This window comes from Chiloscyllium punctatum, chromosome 17 (assembly GCF_047496795.1).
Source record: "Chiloscyllium punctatum isolate Juve2018m chromosome 17, sChiPun1.3, whole genome shotgun sequence".
NCBI classification, from domain to species: domain Eukaryota; kingdom Metazoa; phylum Chordata; class Chondrichthyes; order Orectolobiformes; family Hemiscylliidae; genus Chiloscyllium; species Chiloscyllium punctatum.
Genome location: NC_092755.1, coordinates 59722985 through 59744856, shown reverse-complemented (window position 1 = coordinate 59744856; position 21872 = coordinate 59722985). Strand labels below are relative to the sequence as shown.

General features: G+C 42.8%; 1 protein-coding gene and 1 non-coding gene across 6 annotated transcripts in view; both read right to left on the bottom strand.

Annotated features, from left to right (window-relative positions):
• susd2 (sushi domain containing 2) overlaps nucleotides 1–21872 on the bottom strand; it is a 230121-nt gene that overhangs the window by 43228 nt on the left and 165021 nt on the right. For 4 of the 5 annotated variants that reach the window (XM_072587276.1, XM_072587274.1, XM_072587275.1 and 1 more), the window contains exons 11-14: nucleotides 17610–17774; nucleotides 12621–12869; nucleotides 7703–7975; nucleotides 7046–7222 (exon numbers count right to left, since the gene is read on the bottom strand). In XM_072587276.1, the coding sequence (XP_072443377.1) occupies nucleotides 7046–7222; nucleotides 7703–7975; nucleotides 12621–12869; nucleotides 17610–17774 (864 nt within the window). Of the gene's footprint in view, nucleotides 1–5172; nucleotides 5356–7045; nucleotides 7223–7702; nucleotides 7976–12620; nucleotides 12870–17609; nucleotides 17775–21872 lie in introns of those variants that run through there. The other variant, XM_072587278.1, reaches the window with a different exon arrangement.
• Nucleotides 17388–17491, bottom strand: LOC140488248 (U6 spliceosomal RNA). The gene has a single exon (XR_011963043.1). It is a non-coding gene; the product is annotated as a U6 spliceosomal RNA (small nuclear RNA).

Genomic DNA, 21872 nt, shown 5'->3' with positions numbered 1-21872 from the left:
CCAATTCACAATTAGCCCATTCCCAGGCCTTTTTTGTTGCTTTCCCATTTCAATGATGCAGCCCAGTGCTGCCATGCTCAACCTGTGCTGGAGCTAACCTATGCATCACTGAGATGGCCTTCCCTTCTTAAAAGGGAATTGTGCACAAAAGCTGCAGCTGACCATCTACTCAGGAACTGACTGCAAGATGAGACACAGATAAGAGGCAACGGAGAGACCTGCCGGGTTTTCCCATGCTGCACTTGAGGTGAAAAGAAAGAGAGATGCAAAGTTTCTCTCAGGAGGCCTTCAACCTTACCTTCATAACAGAGTGTTGGAGCAGGTATCCAGCAAAGGCAAACCTAGCAATCTGACCCTGAGGAACTGGCAGCAGTGTCACAGGTCCAATGACCTCAGCCAGATGGCCAAGTTCAGTGAATGCATTTTCAAGGGACATCTCCTGCCCATCAATCTCTCACACAATGTATCACAAACTCAACCGCAATCACCCAGTGATAGGGACTCACAAAGAAGATTCAGATACCCTTCACCCTCACCCACTTTCCAAAGTTACGCAGCCTCACAGCCACTGCTTGCTGCTTATGAAGATCTGGACCCCCGGGGGTCTCTCGATTGCGCGATAGGTCAATAAACACACCTGTAAACGACTCTTTGTCAATCACACAAGCAATCATTTATTTTTCGATAAGGCCAGGTCGGTAGCCTCTGCTCAGCCCAGAAGTACGAGTACTCCTAGACCACCAAAAGAATCAGACAACCTAAAGAGTTTGCATAGGGTTTATATACATTGTTCATAGTCAGGCATGGAGCATGTTTGCTTGGTAACAACCAATTAAACTCTCCAAAGACTGCGTTCACTTTTGTCTTAGCCTATCACAATTTCTTGTAAACAACATGTTCTCAAAATTGTATTTGTCCTGCCTTGTGGTTCAGGTTAAACCGTTACTTCTGAAATTAATCAGATCTTCATCAGTCTGCAGTTTCTTGTTTCGGTTTGGTTCAGTGGTATTTAACAATGCAGAAGCCATTTTGTGCAGCTCCTCTACAGGTACCTCCAGTGATTCATCCAATAGCAGGCACACCATCCAAGTAGATTACAATCCATCCTTCTCTCTTATAAGGAAAGGTGGTATATACAAGGGCAAAGGGACAGGGATGTCTGCAACTATCTCAGACAGCGAGAGCGGATGGTGCGCCATCTTATGATGCTGGCTGGGACAGTCTGTTAAACACAGTATTGCTGAGAACATTCAAGTTAACTATATTCCTCCCTTATACGGCCCTTCCCAACTCCCACGTCACCCTAATTCTTCTGCCTGGCATGAAGTGCAAGCTACTTGGTGGGTCCATGGACATCTAGCTCTCCAGCCACCCAAGTTCCCTCAGATCAATCGTTCCCACATTTTTGTTACCAGACGCCCAAGAACTGACACCCATTGCCACTGTAGTGTCATGTGTCAGACATCTAAGGAAGAGGCCACAGCGCTTGATTTGACAATTGTAAACAGAAGCACAGATACTGGCACCATATATGCCTGAGACTGTAATATTGGGTCAGGAGCAGCACATGTTAGGACACTGGGCATCAATGGGCTGAGGCCTGAGCAGGGGGGAAATCAGTTCATAGCCCACTTCCCCAGAGACTGTTAGTCAGCTTCTCAGAAATTGTTAACCAGTGTTTAAGACATTGGTAACCAACTCCTCAGAGATTTCTGACCAGCTCCTCAGAGATTACTAACCAGTTCTGCTGCATTGCACTCAAACTAAGCCTTTGATGGGGCATTTTACAAGAGAATGCTGATGGGCATTGGTAAACCTGCCAGACAGCTGGCGCCACTGTCAAGGAGAATAGGGGCATTCCCATGTATTTTTTTGTAAATTTATTCATGGGATGTGGGAAAAATTGGTTGGGCTAGTATTTATTGCCCATCCCCATTGCCCTTGAGAACATGATGTTGAGCTGCCATCTTGAACTGCTTCAGTCCATGTGCTGTCAGGAGACCCACAATTCCATTTGGTAGGGAATTCCAGGATTTTGACAGTGAGCGAACAGTGACATATTTCCAAGTCAGGATGGTGAGTAGCTTGGAAGGAGGTTATAAATAGTGGTATTCCCATGTATCAGCTGTTTTGTCCTTCAAGGTGGTAGTGGTGATGACTTTGGAAGGAGCTGACGGGTGAATTGAGTGATGCCAATACTGTCGGTGTGAAATAGAAAGTACGGCTGGAGGAGTTCGACATCTATATTGATAAGTTGTATGGACAGAATGACAATGGGGCAGAAAGTGCTCTCATCAAACCCTATTGCTGTTCAATGTGGGAGCTTCCGTGAAGGAATTTTTCAAGATGTTGCCTGACATGGGAGAAAAGGCAGATTATGAATGTGTAGAGAAAGATTTGAAGGGTTGGGGCTATTAATCTGGTCCAATCAAGGAGCCCTGGCTGACAGATAAGCACAGGAGGGTCAGAGATTCTGGCAGTCTGAGGCCTGGTTCTGAAAAGGCAGTACTATAGTCAAGGACTTTCTATGTGTAAATAAAAGTTGACATGGTGATGGCTTACTGGTCTCTGGAGTTATTTCAGTCTAAACTACATACACCAAGCAGGCTAATCGCAGACATGTTTTGGTCTGATAAGGGGGGGATATCACATTGTTAATTGTACATGTTCGAGTATTTGATATTGCACAATTCCTAAGTAAGAAATTAAAACAAACGCTCTCCCTCATAGGATGACACCTGACCTGGAAGTGCTAGGTCACATAAAGATGATGTGGAGGAGCCAGTGTACAAAGTTAAAAATCACACAACACCAGGTTATAGTCCAACAGGTTTATTTGGAAGCACTAGCTTTTGGAGTGGTCAGATAACACATACAGCGGCTATAAGAAGAAATCTCCACTCAAGTTTATTTCAACCTGTGTTGAACTTAAAGCTGTACCTGTGAATGTTGTTCTTTCAGCCTGAGATGGAAAGTGAGAGATGCCAATGGTCCCTTCACTCATTAGAGACAGAGACGTGACTGGGTTTAACCTGAAGGTCACCATGCCAAAAAGCAAGGAGTATGGATGACACCGACCAGTACAGGAATTGAACCCACACTGTTGGCATCACTTTACATCACAAACATCCAGCCAACTGAGCTAAGTGACCCCAATGACCAATACCATGAGGACACTGGCAGACCAGTTTTTGGGCACTGTCTCAACACAAGTGAAATCTTCTTGGAGTCGCAGTGTAGCAGTGAAACCACAAACTGAGACATAGGGGAAAGGTCGGACTGAGACACGGGGGTAGGTCAGACTGAGAGGCAGAGGAGAGATCAGACTGAGACAAAGGGGAGAGGTCAGACTGAGACAAAGGGGGGAGAAGTCCAACCGAGACTCAGGGGAGAGGGCAGACTGAGATATGGGGGGTGGTGGGGAGGTCAGACTGAGGCACTGGGGATGAGGTCACACAGAGATGGAGGGGAAAGGTCAAACTGAGACAGAAGGGAAAAGTCATACTGAGACATGGGGTAAAGGTCAATAGACAATAGACAATGGACAATAGGTGCAGGAGTAGGCCATTCTGCCCTTCGAGCCTGCACCACCATTCAATATGATCATGGCTGATCATCCTTAATCAGTATCCTCTTCCTGCCTTATCTCCATAACTCTTGATTCCACGATCCTTGAGAGCTCTATCCAACTCTTTCTTAAATGAATCCAGAGACTGGGCCTCCACTGCCCTCTGGGGCAGAGCATTCCACACAGCCACCACTCTCTGGGTGAAGAAGTTTCTCCTCACCTCTGTCCTAAATGGTCTACCCCATATTTTTAAGCTGTGTCCTCTGGTTCGGCACTCACCCATCAGCAGAAACATGTTTCCTGCCTCCAGAGTGTCCAATCCTTTAATAATCTTATATGTCTCAATCAGATCCCCTCTCAGTCTTCTAAACTCAAGAGTATACAAGCCCAGTCGCTCCAGTCTTTCAGTGTAAGGTAATCCCGCCATTCCAGGAATTGACCTCGTGAACCTACGCTGCACTCCCTCAGTAGCCAGAATGTCTTTCCTCAAATTTGGAGACCAGAACTGCATACAGTACTCCAGGTGTGGTCTCACCAGGGCCCTGTACAGCTGCAGAAGAACCTCTTTGCTTCTATACTCAATCCCTCTTGTTATGAAGGCCAGCATGCTATTAGCTTTCTTCACTACCTGCTGTACCTGCAAGCTTACCTTCATTGACTGGTGTATTGAGACAGAAGGGAAAGGTCAGACTGAGACATGGGGGAAAGGTCAGACTGAGACATGGGGGAAAGGTCAGACTGAGACATGGAGGAAAGGTCAGGCTGAGACATGGGGGGGAAGGTCAGACTGAGACATGGGGGAGGAAGGTCAGACTGAGACATGGGGGAGGAAGGTCAGACTGAGACATGGGGGGGAGGTCAGACTGAGACATGGGGGGGGGAAGGTCAGACTGAGACATGGGGGAAAGGTCAGACTGAGACATGAGGAGAAAGGTCAGACTGCGATACGTGGGAAGGTCTGACTGAGACTGAGGGGAACCTCAGATTGAGATGGAGGGGAAAATTCAGACTGTGCTGCTCAGGGTCCAGTTTCTGCCATTCAGGCTCCAACTCTTGCCATTACATCTGTGAATCTCAATGCTCCAAGGGGCCTGCAGGCCTCTTACTGAGTCCTGAAGAAAGGTGACATCCGAAACATTGACCTCTCCACCTCCTGATGCTGCCTGGCTTACTGTGTTCTTCCAGCCTCCTGCCTGTCTACCTTTGGTCTCTCACAGCATTCGAGCAATCTGTGCTGGAGCAGATGATAACATTCAGTGAGGTGCAGTTCTGGACAGTGGCAGTGTGCAGGCATGGACCCTGTTTCCTCTCTCAGAGGGACAGCATTTGTGACTCCCAGCCTTGCCACACTGCCAGGCGCCCCGTTGTTTTCCTGTCAGCCAACCCAGACTGCTACCGCCACCTCATGGTGAGACGGTGTAGCATAATGTCGAGAATTGCAGGAGCTCACCGCGCAGGGCCGTCTGCAGAAAGAGGGCAGTTTACCACCAGCCGGCTGGCAGGGCTGCAAAACCTTAGAGAAATTGACAAAATGCCCGGAGGGTACAAGAAAAAATCCGATCCCACTGAATATTCATGGAATAAAGATGAAACAAAGTCTGTGATTGACAACATGAAATCATTTGGTTTTATTGTATTTTTTCTTTCTGATATGAAATCTTCCCAATGTATTAATTTGTACATGCACTGAGTTTATTCTCAAGAACTGAATTAAGATCAGGTACACTTTTCAAAACGTGCCAATCTCCTTTGAAACTGTCACTTGTGTGATTCTTGCAATTTTGCTTCTGCACAAACAAAATGTAAAGATCAATGAGACAACAAACATAACCCCTCAAATAGTTTACATTGAGAGAGCATGAGGAGGGACAGAGCAAAATCAAATGTCATTGGTGCCCTTTGATGTGAAGGGCAGTGCTTGTCACTTGTGGCCACTGGGGCGTTTTTCCTATCTTCCTGGTGGTGGAAATTGAATAAAGATTCGTGCACTTTGTGTCTTTCACTGTGTTTTACACCTGCACACACACACACATCATGGGTGCTGGGGAATAAAAATAAGCACTACCAAAAAAAAAGAAAAAAAAAAAAAAAAAAATAGCAAAAAAAAAAATCAAACAGCACCCGGCGCCAAGTTGACCTCCGGGGAGGGCACGAGCGCCTGTCGGCCGGTGGACAGTCCTTTGGGTTCAGCTTGTGCACTTTGTGTCTTTCACTGTGTCTCACACCTGCACACACACACCATGGGTGCAGGGGATAAAAATAAGCACTACCGCAGTTAGGCGGTAGTGTGGGGGGTTAAAAAAAAAAGAAATAACCAGGAGATTTAATAAAAAAAAGGAAAAAAAAAGAAAAAGAAAAAAAAAATCAAATGTCATCGGCGCAGGAGGAGGGAAGGTGAAGATTGGAGAGGGAAGAGTCCAATGGAATGAGAGAGAAATAATCAGTGGAGGTGGAGGGGCCCACACACAACTGGATGGCCACTGAGCCATTGGAATGGGATGGTTTTGACTGGTTTGGGTAAACAACTGGTGCTGGCTGACAAGTACTGGTGCTCACTCAGCCACTGAGAACCCCAGCAGAATTTCTGACAATTCCAGCAGAATTGGTCATAGAATCCCTACAGTGTGGAAACAGGCCCACACCAACCCTCCGAAAAGTAACCCACCCAGACCCAAACCCCTACATTTCCCTTGACTAATGCAGCCAACCTACACATCCCTCAACATTATGGACAATTTAGCATGGCCAATTCACCTAACCTGCACATCTCTGGACTGTGGGATGATACGGGAGCCCCCGGAGGAAATCCACACAGACCCGGGGAGAATCTGCAAACCACAGACAGAGAGTCGCCCGAGGCTGGAATCAAACCTGGGTCCCTGGCGCTGTGACGTAGCAGTACTAACCACCAAGCCACTGTGCTCTCAGTGGAATCCAACAGAGATCAGTTCAAAACCAGTTGCCCACAGTTCAATCTCACAGTTTCCTCCCAGGAGCTGCAGTCACGGGTTGGCACTACCTGGAAGCACTAGTATGGCAAAGACACCCCCTAACCAGTCACTAAGAAGGTGCACAAGCATAAACAGCTCAGTTTTAGTGACATTGTAATGAAAGGCACTGTGCTGGTGTGTAGTGGACGGGTTGAGAAATAAAGAATTTTGGAGCAATTATGGTTGAGTAGATGTGATTGGATGACAATCAAAGTCACAATGCATGCTCCTCTCTGCCTCTCTTTTCTCTGTAAAGTGGTGGAGATCTTTTTTCCCTCCTGAGTTTCTGTGTATTGTGAATAAGGGGAGTGGTGGAAATCTGAAATAAAAGCAGCAAGTGCTCTTTTCCAATGAAAGGTGGCAGAACCTGAAATGATAATTCTGCTTCTCTCCACAAATCCCATCAGATCCCACGGATTTCTGTTTCTTATGCAGGGTGTGATGGGTTCATGGTGTGCAGAGCCTGTAAGACAAATATCTTTCTTACCAGATATACAAAAGGTGGGCTGTCCGGACCACTGCCCAGATGGCAGGCATGTGCGCCTAGCTGATCCTGAAAGGACGTGGCCCTGATTGCATGTGAAATTCACAGATGCTCCAACCAAGTAGAGGTCCCCTTTCTTTGCCCCATTCTTGGGCTCATCCAGAAACCCACAGGCGATCACTGAAGAATCAAAACCGAATGAAAAGGGTGAATCAGTGATGTGAAACCCAATACTCAGAAACATAAAGACGTTTCAGAAGATTATAATATCCTGCCTAACACTGAGTATTCTTTTGCTATTGCGAACATCTTCATGTGATAATGCTCTCTGCAACAAACGTTTCATCAAACACTGACAGCTTAAGAAAGTAGGATTTATGAGTCCTTCCTCAAGGGCACAGATCTGAAAAATGCATTCACAACCAATGGAAGCTATTCTTAAAACTGGTCCTTTAGATCACTGATTCATGACACTCAAAGTATATAGGGGAGAGAGGAATAGAAAAAGCTGTAACAGGATTAGACAGAGCAGGATAAGAGATATTCATGTGTACAGAAACACTGACATAGATTAATAAGAATGGTCATGTACAGTGCTGTGATTTCTAAGTAATTTCATGCAGACACTTTAAAGGGTCAAACAACAGCTACATATCTCACCTGGCTCAAGGCTTTCAACCAACTTCATGTAACTCTCGTAGGAGACCATTGTCGCATTTCCCACCTGAAGGTCCTCAGTTACAAGCGTATCAAACTGGCAAAACCTGTTCCCTTGACACAGTGCTGACATTTCAGCATACAATGGACCCGCAGGGTCAACCGTCACTGAGAAAACGGGAGTGAAATCCGGGTGATGCTTCGGAGCATGCAAGTAATTATCCAGCAAGAACTGGCTGTCGTAAGTGAAGAGAGAACTTTTGTTTTCAATTGCCCCTAGGAAGGAAACATAAATGCATTGAAGGAGATCTCTGAACATGCACTGACACATTTACAGAATCAAAACCTGCCAATTCAAAGGCCTGGAACAAAAGTAGTGGCTGCTTCGATCTGAAGAGTTTAGTGTGGTGTCTAGTCTGGTTTCTGATGAGATCACAGAACTGGAAGAGTCAAAGTAAATCGTGAGGGAATGACTCAGAAAAACTGGGATTGGATCTGAAAAGCGTGTGTGTTGATGGGGACAGGGGTGGAAGGGGTTTCACATTTCTGTAGGCTTGGGAACATCTGAGTAATATTTTGTCAAAGCTTTTAAACTTGCATTCATCAGGACAACTCAAAAAAAAAATGAGCTTAGGGACAGCAAGTCCCGTCGACCATTTAAACCAGGTGTACCTAACCAACCCATGTTAGCAAAATGCAAACCGTGGATAGGGTGAATAGCCAAGGTTTGTTCCCCAAGTTATGGCGTCCAAAACTAGAGGGCTTAAGTTTAAGGGTGAGAGTGGAAAGATTTAAAAGGGATCTAAGGGGCAACTTTTTCCACACAGAGGGTGGTGTGTGTATAGAATGAGCTGCCAGAGGATGTGGTGGAGGTGGGTTGAATTACAACATCTGGATGGGTAGATGAACAGGAAGGGTTCAGAGGGACATCAGCCAAATGCTGACAAATGGGACTAGATTAGGTTAGGATATCTGGTCAGCATGGTCAAGTTAGACCAAAGGATTTGTTTCCATGTTGTACATCTCTATGACTCTATCACTCTAAGCATCCAATATTAGATGTGATTTTATGATAGAATAGCATTTGCTAAATAGTCATAACTGTGCTAAAACCAATTTGAGATTGATAGTCAGACTTGCAGGGTACATTTGCATCTATTGGAAGCTACATTTATGAATGCATGGGGCCCTGGTCTTCATAGATTGAAGATTCACATACACATTGCTTCTCTTTCAGTTGAACAAATAACCTGACAGCCATCCTCCATTTCATCTTCAGAACACTGCCTTGACTAAACAGAATCAATCTCCTTAGTTTAAGGTTAAACAAAGCTTGGCAGTTAACTGTCAGTGATCATTAACTGATATATTCTCCACGACAACACTTCTACCAATCAGAGTCCATTCGCCAATCAATCTGCACAATTTTCTCACACAGTATCCAGTTTCCGTTTTTATTAGTATTTTGCAAATTGTCCTGATGAATGCAAGAAGAAAATCTTGCACAAAATGCAGATTCTTTCTCAGCAATAGGCAAGCTCTGTACCACCAATCGAGTTGGTTTCAACTGCAGATTTGTAATAATAACAACAAGTAATAGTGACCAATAGTGAGCTTTGAATGTACTTGGGGTTCATGGAAATTGCAAGATAGGAGATCAGCCAAAAGAGATTTGGAATAGTTGAGCCCAGAAGTTACAAAAACATGGATAGGGTAAACGGACTGAGGCAAGGTGGTGACAATAATGCAGACGTGGAGCTTTGCACTGTGGAAGGAATATTGGATGGGGACGGGGGAGGGGGGGGGGAATGCAGAGGAGAGTTTCACTCAGGGGTGAATAGGACATGAACGCTGTGATGGAGTCAGATTAATGAGTAGAATGTGGAGCACAGGTCAAAAACATTGAGGTGGATTTTGCAGTCCCAGTACTTTAGTATATTTTGCATTTGAAGCACTGGAGCATGTCCAGTAATTTCTGGAATATAGACTATAGCATTGAAATTCAGAAGTTGCAGCAAATCCAAGGCTCGCAGGTCCTTGCAATGACTGTTACTAAGCTGAATATTTAATAGAGCTTCCCTTGAATTTCAGTTTATTTCTCACTAATAACAAAATGCCTGCACTTAAAAAAATCTGTCCCCTTCCAAGCACTGAGGGCCTCCTTAATTCACAAAAACGTCAAAAAGATGCATTCCTAGAAAAGATATTCTAACATGAAAATAGATTCAATTAAATAATTCTGGAAGATCATTCATTTCATATTTTAAAGATGATTCATTAGATAGTTTCATTGTTTTAGTGCAAATTACATTTTAAACAATTCAGATAAACCTTGTTAAAAGATCAACGTGGAAACTTTTAAAAGATCTTGTTAAATGTCATTTACATTAACATCTGGTTTATCTGGTTAAAATGTAAAATATATGACTTTTCAAACACAATTTATCAGAATTTGAAATATTTCTGGATATAACACTTTTTAAAATGAATTATCAAATCCCCTCGAAATAGCTATAAAAATGTTTTAAATAAAACATTATTATTAAAAATATGATTATATTTTAAATTTTGTCAAGTGATTCACGTCAAATAAATAGGATTTACATTTTTGATCCATTACCATTCACTGAAGAGCCTGATCTGTATAGATTATGTGATGCAGTCACCACACACAACTGGCTAACACTGAGGGCAAGGTCAGGAAGGAATTTGTCATGGAAACATAGAAAATTGGAGCAGAGCATGCTGTTCAGCCCTTTCAGCCCATTCTGCCATTCAACATAATCATGGCTGATCATCCAACTTAGTTCCTGCTTGCTCCCTATACCCTTTGATTCCCTTCAGCTCTAAGAACTACATTTAACTCCTTTTTGAAAACATTCAATACAGTAGCGCCTCGACTTACGAACTTAATCCGTTCCGGGACCCGGTTCGCGGACCGAAAAGTTTGCGAACTGAATCAATTTTTCCCATTGTTCGGATAGCGGAAGAATGCTTGGACGTAGCAACGAACGCTGTTCACAGCGCGCGCGTGCCAAAGACGAACTGAATGAGATCACGTGGGGCCCGAGAGCTTTTGCATTCAACAAGCACGTAGCAAAGCAGAACAATGAAACCACGTGGTCACACACGGGCTTTATGCGTTCGTACCTTCGTTCGTACCTTGAATTTCATTGAAGCAAAATTTTACGTACAATCCTGTTCGTAAACCAATTTGTTCGTGAATGGGGTCATTCATATGTCGAGGCGCTACTGTATTTTGACCTGAACTCCTTTCTGGAGCAGGGTATTCCACATGCTCAGTGAGTGAAGAAATTTCTCCTCATCTCAGTCCTAAATGACTTACCCTGTATGCTTAGTCTGTAACCCCTCCTTTTACGAGGATGTTTCCTGGTATAGAAGGTGCTAGCTATGAACAGAGGCTGAGTGGCTTAGGATTGTTTTCATTAGAAAAAAGGAGATTGAGGGGGGATCAGATTGAGGTTTACAAAATCATGAAATGTATAGACAGGGTAGATAGAGATAAGCTTTTTCCCAGGGTGAAGAATTCAATAACGAGAGGTCACGCTTTCAAGGTGAGAGGTGAAAAGTTTAAGGGGGATGCACGTGGCAAGTACTTTACACAGAGGGTGGTAGGTACCTGGGATGCATTGCCAGCAGAGATAGTAGATGCAGGTACGGTAGATTCATTTAAGATGCGTCTGGACAGATGCATGAGGAGGTGGGGAGCAGAGGGACACAGATGCTTAGGAATTGGGCGACAGGTTGAGACAATGGATTTGGATCAGTTCAGGCTTGGAGGACCGAAGGGCCTGTTCCTGAGCTGTAAATTTTCTTTGTTCTTTGTTCCTCAGGTTCCTGTTTCAAATTCATAATCTTGCTGAATCTGCAGTTTGATTGAATGCCAGAGACGAGTGTTGTTGCTTTGCAGATGACCACTAAATTCAGTCAGAAGGCATCAACTTTCCTGATCGTTCATGAGAGGAGATTTTGGCAAGTATCAGACAAGCAAAGAGACAGGCCACAGGCAGTCATGAGTGTCAGCAGCAGGTATCTAGCATTATGTTTTCAGCCTGATGACAGCTTTGCAAACATAAGAGTATTAAAACAGGGGAGGGAATCATTGACACCATTCACTAATATAAGAGTGAGGAATTGAAGTTGGGTGATCACCAGTTTTCCTGGGAATAGTGTGAAGGGAACACGAGGTACATTTTCTGGACTGGATGGGCTTGGAGGGGATCTAAGGGGAAACGGGCGAGAAACAGGAGAAAGTCCAGGGCTACGGCAGAGGGTAATCTTACAGGATGTCTGACTTGGTCACGAAGAGGAAGGGAGGGAAGCAAGGAGGGGCAAAGACAGCAGATCAGAGACCACAACCTTAATGACAAAGACATCTCTGAGCTGTTGTTCAAACTAAAGATGGAGGGAGCAGGAGGGGAGGCTTTCGGAAGTTCACCAGTATGAGAATAGAAAATGGGAGTTATCAGAATGACTCTGGAATAGTGAATCATTTTCTCAATTGCTGATTTGTTCTGAAGTAATTTGTTTTACAGCGCTTTAAAACATCATTCCAATCACAAAATGCCTTCACCCATTATTAGTCTCACCTCAAGCTGCTATGCCTTTTTGTTTACTCTAACTCCCAGGTTTAACCAATCAAGCAAAGTGAGCCCTACTCAGTTACCAATCGAATGATCAGAAACAGATGAATCAAACCATTGACCACTGCACCAATCACAAAGCAAAATGGTTGCTTGCAAAATTATGCCATTTGTCATAAGTGACAAGTTATGTTGGAGTTATTTAGTAAAAGACATCACCAACTTACAGCTGGAATTCGATTAAAAGGCTGTGCAGCAAAATGTATGTCTCGATATGGGTCAAAAGGGAGAATTAGCAACTTGAGAGGTCTACTCACAGCTGGTACCCAGTTCGTAGAACATTTCCGGACTGGCATCAGCAGCCAGAACCGAGCCATTCCTGAAGGTAAAGTCGTCATCTGAGCTGTTACTCATTACTCCAAAGAGACCTTCTGTCCAGTTCATGAATGTGTCTGGTAAAAGAACCGTGATACTCAAGAGCGCACCTCTTGCTCGCGTTTCCACACCAGCTCCAGATGGAAACATGACAGTAACATTCTGCGGGGTGGCCGAATATACAAAAACACCTGGGGGAGGACAAGAAGCCAAATAAATATCCCTCTGAGACATCACCCTGTGGTGTCGTGGAGCCTTCACCCAAAAATGTGGCTCATTTAGAAAGAGACAAAGATAGACTTGCATTCTTGTCGCCTGACAAAGGACTCATGCCCGAAACGCTGATTCTCCTGCTCCTCAGATGCTGCTTTTCCAAGAGACAGTATATTCCTGTTTGGGTGAAAGGAAAGGCTGGTAGGTGTAGGGAATGCTGGATGACGAGAGAAATTGAAGGTTTAGTCAAGAAAAAGAAGGAAGCATATGTCAGCTATAGACAACAGAAATTGAGTGAATCCTTAGAAGAGAGTAAAGGCAGTAGGAATATACTTCAGAGGGAAATCAGGAGGGCAAAGAAGGAGGGCAATGAGATAGCTTTGGCAAATAGAGTTAAGGAGAATCCAAAGGGTTTTAACAAATATATTAAGGACAAAAGGATAACTAGGGAGAGAGTAGGGCAGTCAAAGCGTGGAACTGCAGATGATGGGAAGATACTAAATGTGTATTTTGCATCAGTCTTTACTATGGAAAGTACAGAATCTGGAGAAATAGAAGGTGACACCTTGAAAGATGTCCATCTTGCAGAGGAGGAGATTCTGGATGTCTTGAAATGCATAAAAGTGGATAAATCCCCAGGACCTGATCAGGTGTACCCTAGAACTCTGTGGGAAGCTAGGGAAGTGATTGCTGGACCCCTTGCTGAGATAAAATAATGAAGGAGGTGCTTGGTATGCTTTCCTTTATTGATCAGTGCAACGAGCGTAGGAGTTGGGAGGTCATGTTGCAGCTGTACAGGATATTGGTTCGGCCACTTTTGGAATAGTGTGTGCAGTTCTGGCCTCCCTGCTATAGGTAGGATGTTATGTAACTTCAGAAAGGGTTCAGAAAAGATTTACAAGGCTATTGCCAGGGTTGGAGGGTTTGTGCGATAGGGAAAAGCTGAATTGGCTGGGGCTGTTTTCCCTCAAGCGTCAGAGGCTAAGGGGCGACTTTACAGATGATTATAAAATCATGAGGGTCATGGTTAGCGTAAATAGACAAGGTCCTTTCCTGGCATGATGGAGTCCAGAACTAGAGGGTAAAGGTTTTAGATGAAAGAGGAAAAACTTAAAAGGAACCTAAGGGGCGACTTTTTCACACAGAGGGTGGTATGTGTACAGAATGTGCTGCCAGAGAAAGTAGTGGAAGCTGGTACAATTACAGCATTTAAATGGCATCTGGATGGGTATATGGATAGGAAGAGTTAACAGGGATATGGGCCAAGTGCTGGCAAATGGGACTAGATTAATTTAGGATATCTGGTCGACATGGAGTAGTTGGACCGAAGGGTCTGCTTCTGTGCTGTATATCTTTTTGACTCTAGGACTCTAAACACAAACAAGAACAAGTTTGGCAGCATCTGCGGAGGGAGAAAGAGAGTTAACAGTTTGAGTCCAATCTGAGTCTTCTTCAGAACTAGGATCTATTTCCTAATATTGTTTGGGGGATAAATATACCATTGGAGGCTGGCAAGACTGAGCTTTTTCCAAAATATTTCCATGGGACCTTATATATCTACCGGAGAAGGCGAGTGGGGCATCAATATAAGTCTCATCCAAAAGCTGGCAGCTCAGACAGTACAGCATTCCTCACTACTACCTTGCAGTGTCGGCACCTTGGTGCCAAAATTCTTGGAGTGAGACTGTAACCTGTTGAGAGTTATAGAGTATAGAACACTACAGGCACTTCAGCCCTCAATGTTATACTGACTTTCTATCCTACTCTAAGCTCAGAATGACCTACCCACTTCATTTTACTTTCATCCATGTGCCTATCCAAGACTCACTTAAATGTCTCTAATGTATCTAAATCCATTACCACTGCTGACAGTGCATTCCACGCACCCATCACTCTCTGTGTAAAGAACCTATTTCTGACAGCACCCCTAATCACCTTAAAATCATGCCACACCCCCCTGCTCCCATGATAGCCATTTCCACCCTAGAAAAAGTCTCTGGCTACCCACTCTATCTATGCCTCTCAACATTTTGCACACCTCTATCAAGTCACCTGTAATTCCTTCTTTGCTCCAATGAGAAAAGCTCTAGCTCCCTCAACGTTTCATCATAAGACAAGCCCTCCAGTCCCAGGCAGCATCCTGGTCAATCTCCTCTGTACCCTCTCTAAAGCTTCCACATCATTCCTGAGGTGATGATAAGGTGACTAGAGCTGAACACAATATTCCAAATGTGACCTAACTAGGGCTTGATAGAGCTCCCCCTGCTAATGAAAGCCAACACACGAAACGCCTTCTTAACAGCCCTGTCAACTTGGGTGGCATCGATGAGGGATCTATGGACATGGACTCCAAGGTCCCTCTGTTTCTCGACACTGCTAAGAATCCTGCCTTTAACCCATAATCCGAATTCAAATTTAACCTTCTGAAATGAATCACTTCCCACATTTCTAGGTTGAACTCCATCTGCCAATTGTCAGCCTGGCTCTGCACCCTGTCAATGTCCCATTGCAACCTACAACAACCCTCCACACTATCCGCAACTCCACCGACTTTTGTGTCATCAGCAAACTTATTAAGCCACCCTTCCACTTCCTCATCCAAGTCATTTATAAAAATCACAAAGAGCAGAGGTCCCATAACAGATCCCTATGGAACACCACTGGTCACCAAGCACCAGGCTGAATACTTTCCGTCTACACCCCTGTCTGTCTTCTATGGGCCAGCCAATTCTGGATCCAGACAGCCAAATTTCCCCTTATCCCATGCCTCATAGCATTTGGAATGAGCCTACCATGGGGAACCTTATCAAATGCCTTGCTAAAATCCGTATACATGACATCCACTGCTCTACCTTCATCAATGTGTTCTGTCACATCCTCAAAGAATTCAATAAGGCTCGTGAGGCATGACCTGCCTCTCACAAAGCCATTGTGACTATCTCTCATACTATGCTTTTCCAAACAATCATAAATCCTGTCTCTCAGAATCCTCTTCAATAATTTGCCCAACACAGACGTATACTGACTGATCTATAAGTCCCAGGGGTTATCCCTATTCCCTTTCTTGAACAGGGGAATAACATTTGCCACCCTCCAATCATCTAATATTACTTCGGCGGACAATGAGGACGCAAACATCATCACCAAAGGAGCAGCAATTTCTTCCCTTGCTTCCCATCAAAACCTTGGATATATGCCATCTGGCCTAGGGGATTTATCTATCTTTATGTTCTTCAAACTTTCCAGGACATCCTCCTTCTTAACATCAACCTGTTTGAGCATATCATTCTGTTTCATGCTGTCCTCATCCATGACAAGGTCCCTCTCACTAGTGAACACTGAAGCAAAGTGTTCATTAAGGACCTCCCCTACCTTCCACTTCAGGTACAACTTCCCACCACTATCCTTGATCAGCCCTACCCTCAGTCTGGCCATCCTCTTGTTCCTCACAAGTGTAGAAGCCTAGGAGTTTTCCTTAATCCTAACCACCAAGGCTTTTTCATGCCTCCTTCTTGTTCTCCCACGTCCATTCTTCAGTTCCTTTCTGGCTACCTTGTAACCATCTAGAGCCCTGTCTGATCCTTGCTTCCTCAACCTTAAGTAAGCTTCCTTCTTCCTCTTTGCTATATGTTCCACATCTCTTGTCTTCCAAGGTTCCTTCCCCCTACCATCCCTTCCTTGCCTCAGTGGAACAAACCTATCCAGCACTTGTAGCAAGTGTTCCCTAAACAACCTCCACATTTTTGTTGTGTATTTCCCTGAGAAGATCTGCTCTCAATTTAAACTCCACAGATCCTGCCTCATTGCATTGAAGTGTCCCCTCCCCCAATTAAATAATTTCCCATACTGTCTGCTCCTATCCCTCTCCATATCTATAGTAATCACTATCACCAAAATCCTTTCCCACCGAGAGATCTGACACCTAACCTAGTTCACTGCCAAGCACCAGATCCAATATGGCCTTCCCTCTAGTTGGCCTATCTACATATTGAGTCAGGAATCCTTCTGACAAAATCTGCTCCATCCAAACTATTTGCACTAAGGAGGTTCCAATCACTATTAGGGAAGTTGCAGTCACCAATGGCAACAGTCCTGTTACTTGTGCAACCTTTTCAAAATCTGTCTCCCAATCTGCTCCTCCATGTATAGAATCATAAAGTCCCTACAGTTTGTATGCAGACCATTCAGCTCATCAAATGCACACCAACCCTCCAAAGAGCATCCCACTCTCTAATCCTATCACTATGACTCTGCATTTCCATGGCTAATCCACCGAGCTTGCACATCCCTGGACACTACAGGGCAATTTAGCATGGCCAAATGCACCAAACCTGCACATCTTTGGATTGCCAGAGGAAGCCAGAGCACCCAAAGGAAACCTACACAGATACACGAGAATGTGCAAACTCCACACAGGCACTCACCCGAGGGTGGAATTGAACTGGTGTCACTAGTGCAGTGAGGCAACAGTGCTAACCACTGAGCCACCATGCCACCCTAATATGGAACAGTTCACAAATTTGCATATAATCCTTTGCACAGGGGCCATGCTAATCTTCTCTGTATCATTCCAATTTTAATATATCTGCTGCTGAAGCGAGCACTGATGGTGACAGAAGGACAGTCCACAGCATAAGAGTTATCAGCCTGGACAGTACATGAAATAGCTGGGTGCATCCAGGTTACCTGAGCATTCACAAATGCAAAAGAAAACTCACCTTTAAGATCCATCCAGCTTTGCTCATTGAAAGTTACAACCCCATGGTTGACCAGCACCTCCAAACTGGCCTTGTTGGAATGGGTTGGAACACGGACTTCAATCACATCAGAGTCACCTTCCTGCATAGCAACAGCAGTAAAGCCAGTCGAATTTGCATATGTCCCTGTAAAAAGGCAATGCAGCTAATTGCCAATCAATAATGCTCTGACATAAACCTGAACAGAATAAAAATTGCAGCTACAAATCTTAGAGGAGATTTTTATCAGGCTTGGAATTCAAGGTCCAATCCAACTTATGATTGTGCCAACTCCTGGTGTTTATGATTGTCCACAGTTTTATAGCCATTTTATTGTACCTTAATTGTCCAATGCTATAATTCTATAACTATTGACTTCAATTATGCTAAATCCTCACCACCATAATGCTACAATTAGCCACTGTAATTTGCCATCATTTAGCAGTTATACATCTATAATTTCCACTATTATATTTTCAATTTACATAGTATTCTTAATTACAGACTGTTACACTGGTAGAACTCCTCACTGGCAGATTGGTATAATTATTCTCTGTAACACTGGTATAATTATTTACTGTCAAACTACTATAATTAGACACTGTTACACTGCTATAATTACACAACATTTCACTTCAATAATTACTCACCGTTGACACTGCTGTAATTATGCAATGTTATATTGCTCTAATTACTCTCTGTTGCACTGCAATAATTACTCAATATCACAGTGCCATTATTTCTCATAGTGACGCTGCTATAATCACTCACTGTTAGATAGGTATCATTACTCACTGTTACTCTGCTACAATTACCCATTGCCACATGGTTATAAATTATCATTGTTACACTGATAAAACTACCCATTGTTACACTGCTATAATCAATCACTCTCTGTTACACTGCTCCAAATACTCTGTTATACTGCTTTCATTATTCACTGTCCACTGCTACAGTTACTCGCTGCTCCAATCATGTACTTTTACCCACTACTACAATTACTAACTGTTGCAAATGCTGTAATTGCACTGCTACACTGATGTAATTACTGTTACAGTGGTATAAGTACTCACTGTTACACTGGTACAATTACACGATGCTACACTTATATAATTACTGTTACAGTGCTGTAATCACGCACTTACACTGTTATAATTATGCACTTACACTGCTATAATTACTCAATATCTCCTTTTATAATTATGGTTACACTATTCTAATTATCCATGTTACATTTGCATCATTACTCATCTTATACTACTTTAATTACACTGTATATATATATATATAATTCCACACTGTTATAGTGGTACAATTACTCATTGTAACACCGCTATTCTTATTCGCTGTCATAATTACCCATAAATACACTGATATAACAAATCAGTGGCATGCGTGTACTGCACACAAAACAAAATTTTCACTGTACTTAGGTACTTGTGACAACAATAAGTCAAATCAAATCATCAATATTGTTGAAAAGGACGCGAAACACCACTAAGTATCAAACTCCCACACAGTTCTCTAGATCAAAATCTTAAATTTGTGAAGAATGACAATTTAAAGCATATAAAGATAAAAGAAATCTTGATAATTTAAAATACAGAAAACAAATCGCAGGTGAATCAAAGTAGATTGAAGTCTTTCTTTAAGCAATAACTCTTTGTAATTTAACAGCTTACAGGAAGATCTATAATTAACATTTAACAGTAATTTCAAAAGAATTCTTGAAGATTCAACAAGCTAGGTAGCAACTGAATTGAAATCACAACTCGAATTTGAAAAGCACCTCAAAAAACCAAAATTTTTTTAAAATACTTTCAGAATTTAAATGAGAAAATTAATTTCGCAAAGGAATGAAGACAGTTATTACGGACCAGGCAGTTTTAAGGTTACAGATCTTTCAGGCATCAGTGAATTAAATTGATCAGCATGAAAGAAACAATGAGATATGGAACTGCTTCAGGGCAACACACCAATTCAGAAGCAGAACAAGTTAGTACACTGCTTTATTCCATGGAAACATTATCAGACTACAGTAATCACAGAGAGGGCGGCACGTTGGCACAGTGGTTAGCACTGCTGCCTCACAGCGCCAGAGACCCGGGTTCAATTCCCGCCTCAGGCGACTCTCTGTGTGGAGTTTGCACATTCTCCCCGTGTCTGCGTGGGTTTCCTCTGGGTGCTCCGGTTTCCTCCCACACTCCAAAGATGTACAGGTCAGGTGAATTGGCCATACTAAAAATTGCCCGTAGTGTTAGGTAAGGGGTAGATGTACGGGTATGGGTGGGTTGCGCTTCGGCGGGACGGTGTGGACTTGTTGGGCCGAAGGGCCTGTTTCCACACTGTAAGTAATCTAAAAAAAAAAGCTCAAGAAGATACTGATAGCTTTGATGATGTCAAAAGCATTTGACACCTATTTTACTTAAGAACTAATAGTATTATGGATAACAGCAAGATTTTTTTAAAAATACAGTTTTCAGGAGAAACTATTGACAACTTAGTAAATGGTCATTTTTCATTGTTTGTATTTTGCAATATGCAACTTACAACCAATACTAATTAGAGACAGAATTGTCATCAGAATTTCTAGTTCATTTTTCAGGATCTTTAAGCGGCATTTGGATAGGTACATGGATGGGTGCTTAATCTAGGTTAGAAGTTCGGCACAACATCGTGGGCCGAAGGGCCTGTTCTGTGCTGTATTGTTCTATGTTCTTCTATGACTGAGGTGTTTCTTCGAACAGAACATGACACTGACTCATATTGTCTGCTATCTGGACGACTCCTTTTGTTAACTTGCCATGATTGTCTTTAGCTATGGTATCCTTATACACTGAATAAATTCCATTACTCTCCTGTGATGAGTTTGTCCTTCAATTTCCAGGATGTCTCTGTGATTCTTCTTGGTTACTTCTTCCAATTTGAAAAGCTATGCTTTGCTGTCTGATTAAAGTACATGTCGAATGTTTATAAACCTTTATTGAAAGTTATCTATGCTTTCTTTAACATTTTGACAAGCTATAACCTCATTATCTGTCACTTCTAGCTTGTAATTTTATGTGTAGCTCGGCAGCAATTCTAAATCTTTAAACTGTTTTCTCCAAAATGTCCAATCCCCTGTTCTATTTGGCATATCTCTAAAATTTCTTCTGCCAAGCAGTATTATTTCTCCTGTCAATGTGTGTTCTTCATTTTAAAAAGTGTTTTAAAATGTTTAAACTCCTATTAGAAATCTCAATGCTGTTTTCATTCCTGACTTGCAACATTATCAGTGATAACTTAATCTCTTCCCAGGGTGATTCTTACATCCTCATTATAGCAATGCTGTTTTTCCCATACCTGAAAGGTTTTTAAACTGTACAGTATAGCAAGGCTGGTGAATTATTCTTTGTTTAAGGCTTTGCATTCTGCAATATAGCAATGCTGTACTTCAGTCCTGTTTAATGAAGCTTTTCCCATGTTTTTGTAGTCTAAATGTAGGTGTCCTATTTTTATGTAGCTAAATGGATGATTTCCCATCTTTCACAGCCTAATAAATTATGCCTGTTGCTTTCGATTATTTCCCAAATAAAGCTGGCTGCTTTAATAAATTCTTCCTGCGTGATCCATAGTTTAAGTTATGGACTTCCTGTTTTTACTGCAGCTTCAATATCCCCTGTACTACCTTATTCTGTTAGACCCTGTTTAGTCTTTGAAATGGTGCCTTTGTCACCTTAATTCTGATTTTGAGATATTATTGGTGCTACAATCTTGATTTAAATTATTTCCATGGGCCTTGATTTCCTTCTATAACCATGCCTTATAATATTCGAACAGTGGCAGGTCATTGTGAGCTGTTTATCCACATTATGGGTGATAGTTCAGCTGCTGGCTGTTTCTATGAGTAGCCCTTGATTACAAAAAGTCATTAATCCTGTAAATGTCCACTACTGCGCTTGAATCCCTTAGATTTCCCTGCTCCTCGGTCCACGAGTTTTCTCTGCTTTTATAACCAAAGGAATTCTCACTATCGTTACCTTATACTATTACCTAACCATTCCTTCCACTGCTACCATAATACATTTGCTGAATTGCCAAACATGACCACAAGTGGGTCTTAATGAGAAGGGGCTCTTCAGATATAGTTTACTGTATGATAATAGTCAAGCTCAATTAGTAAGACAGACCTTGTCACGATGATAATGAGCAGACGTCTTCACTCTTCAAGACCAAGAGCTGTTCTGCCTTTACCCCACTGACATT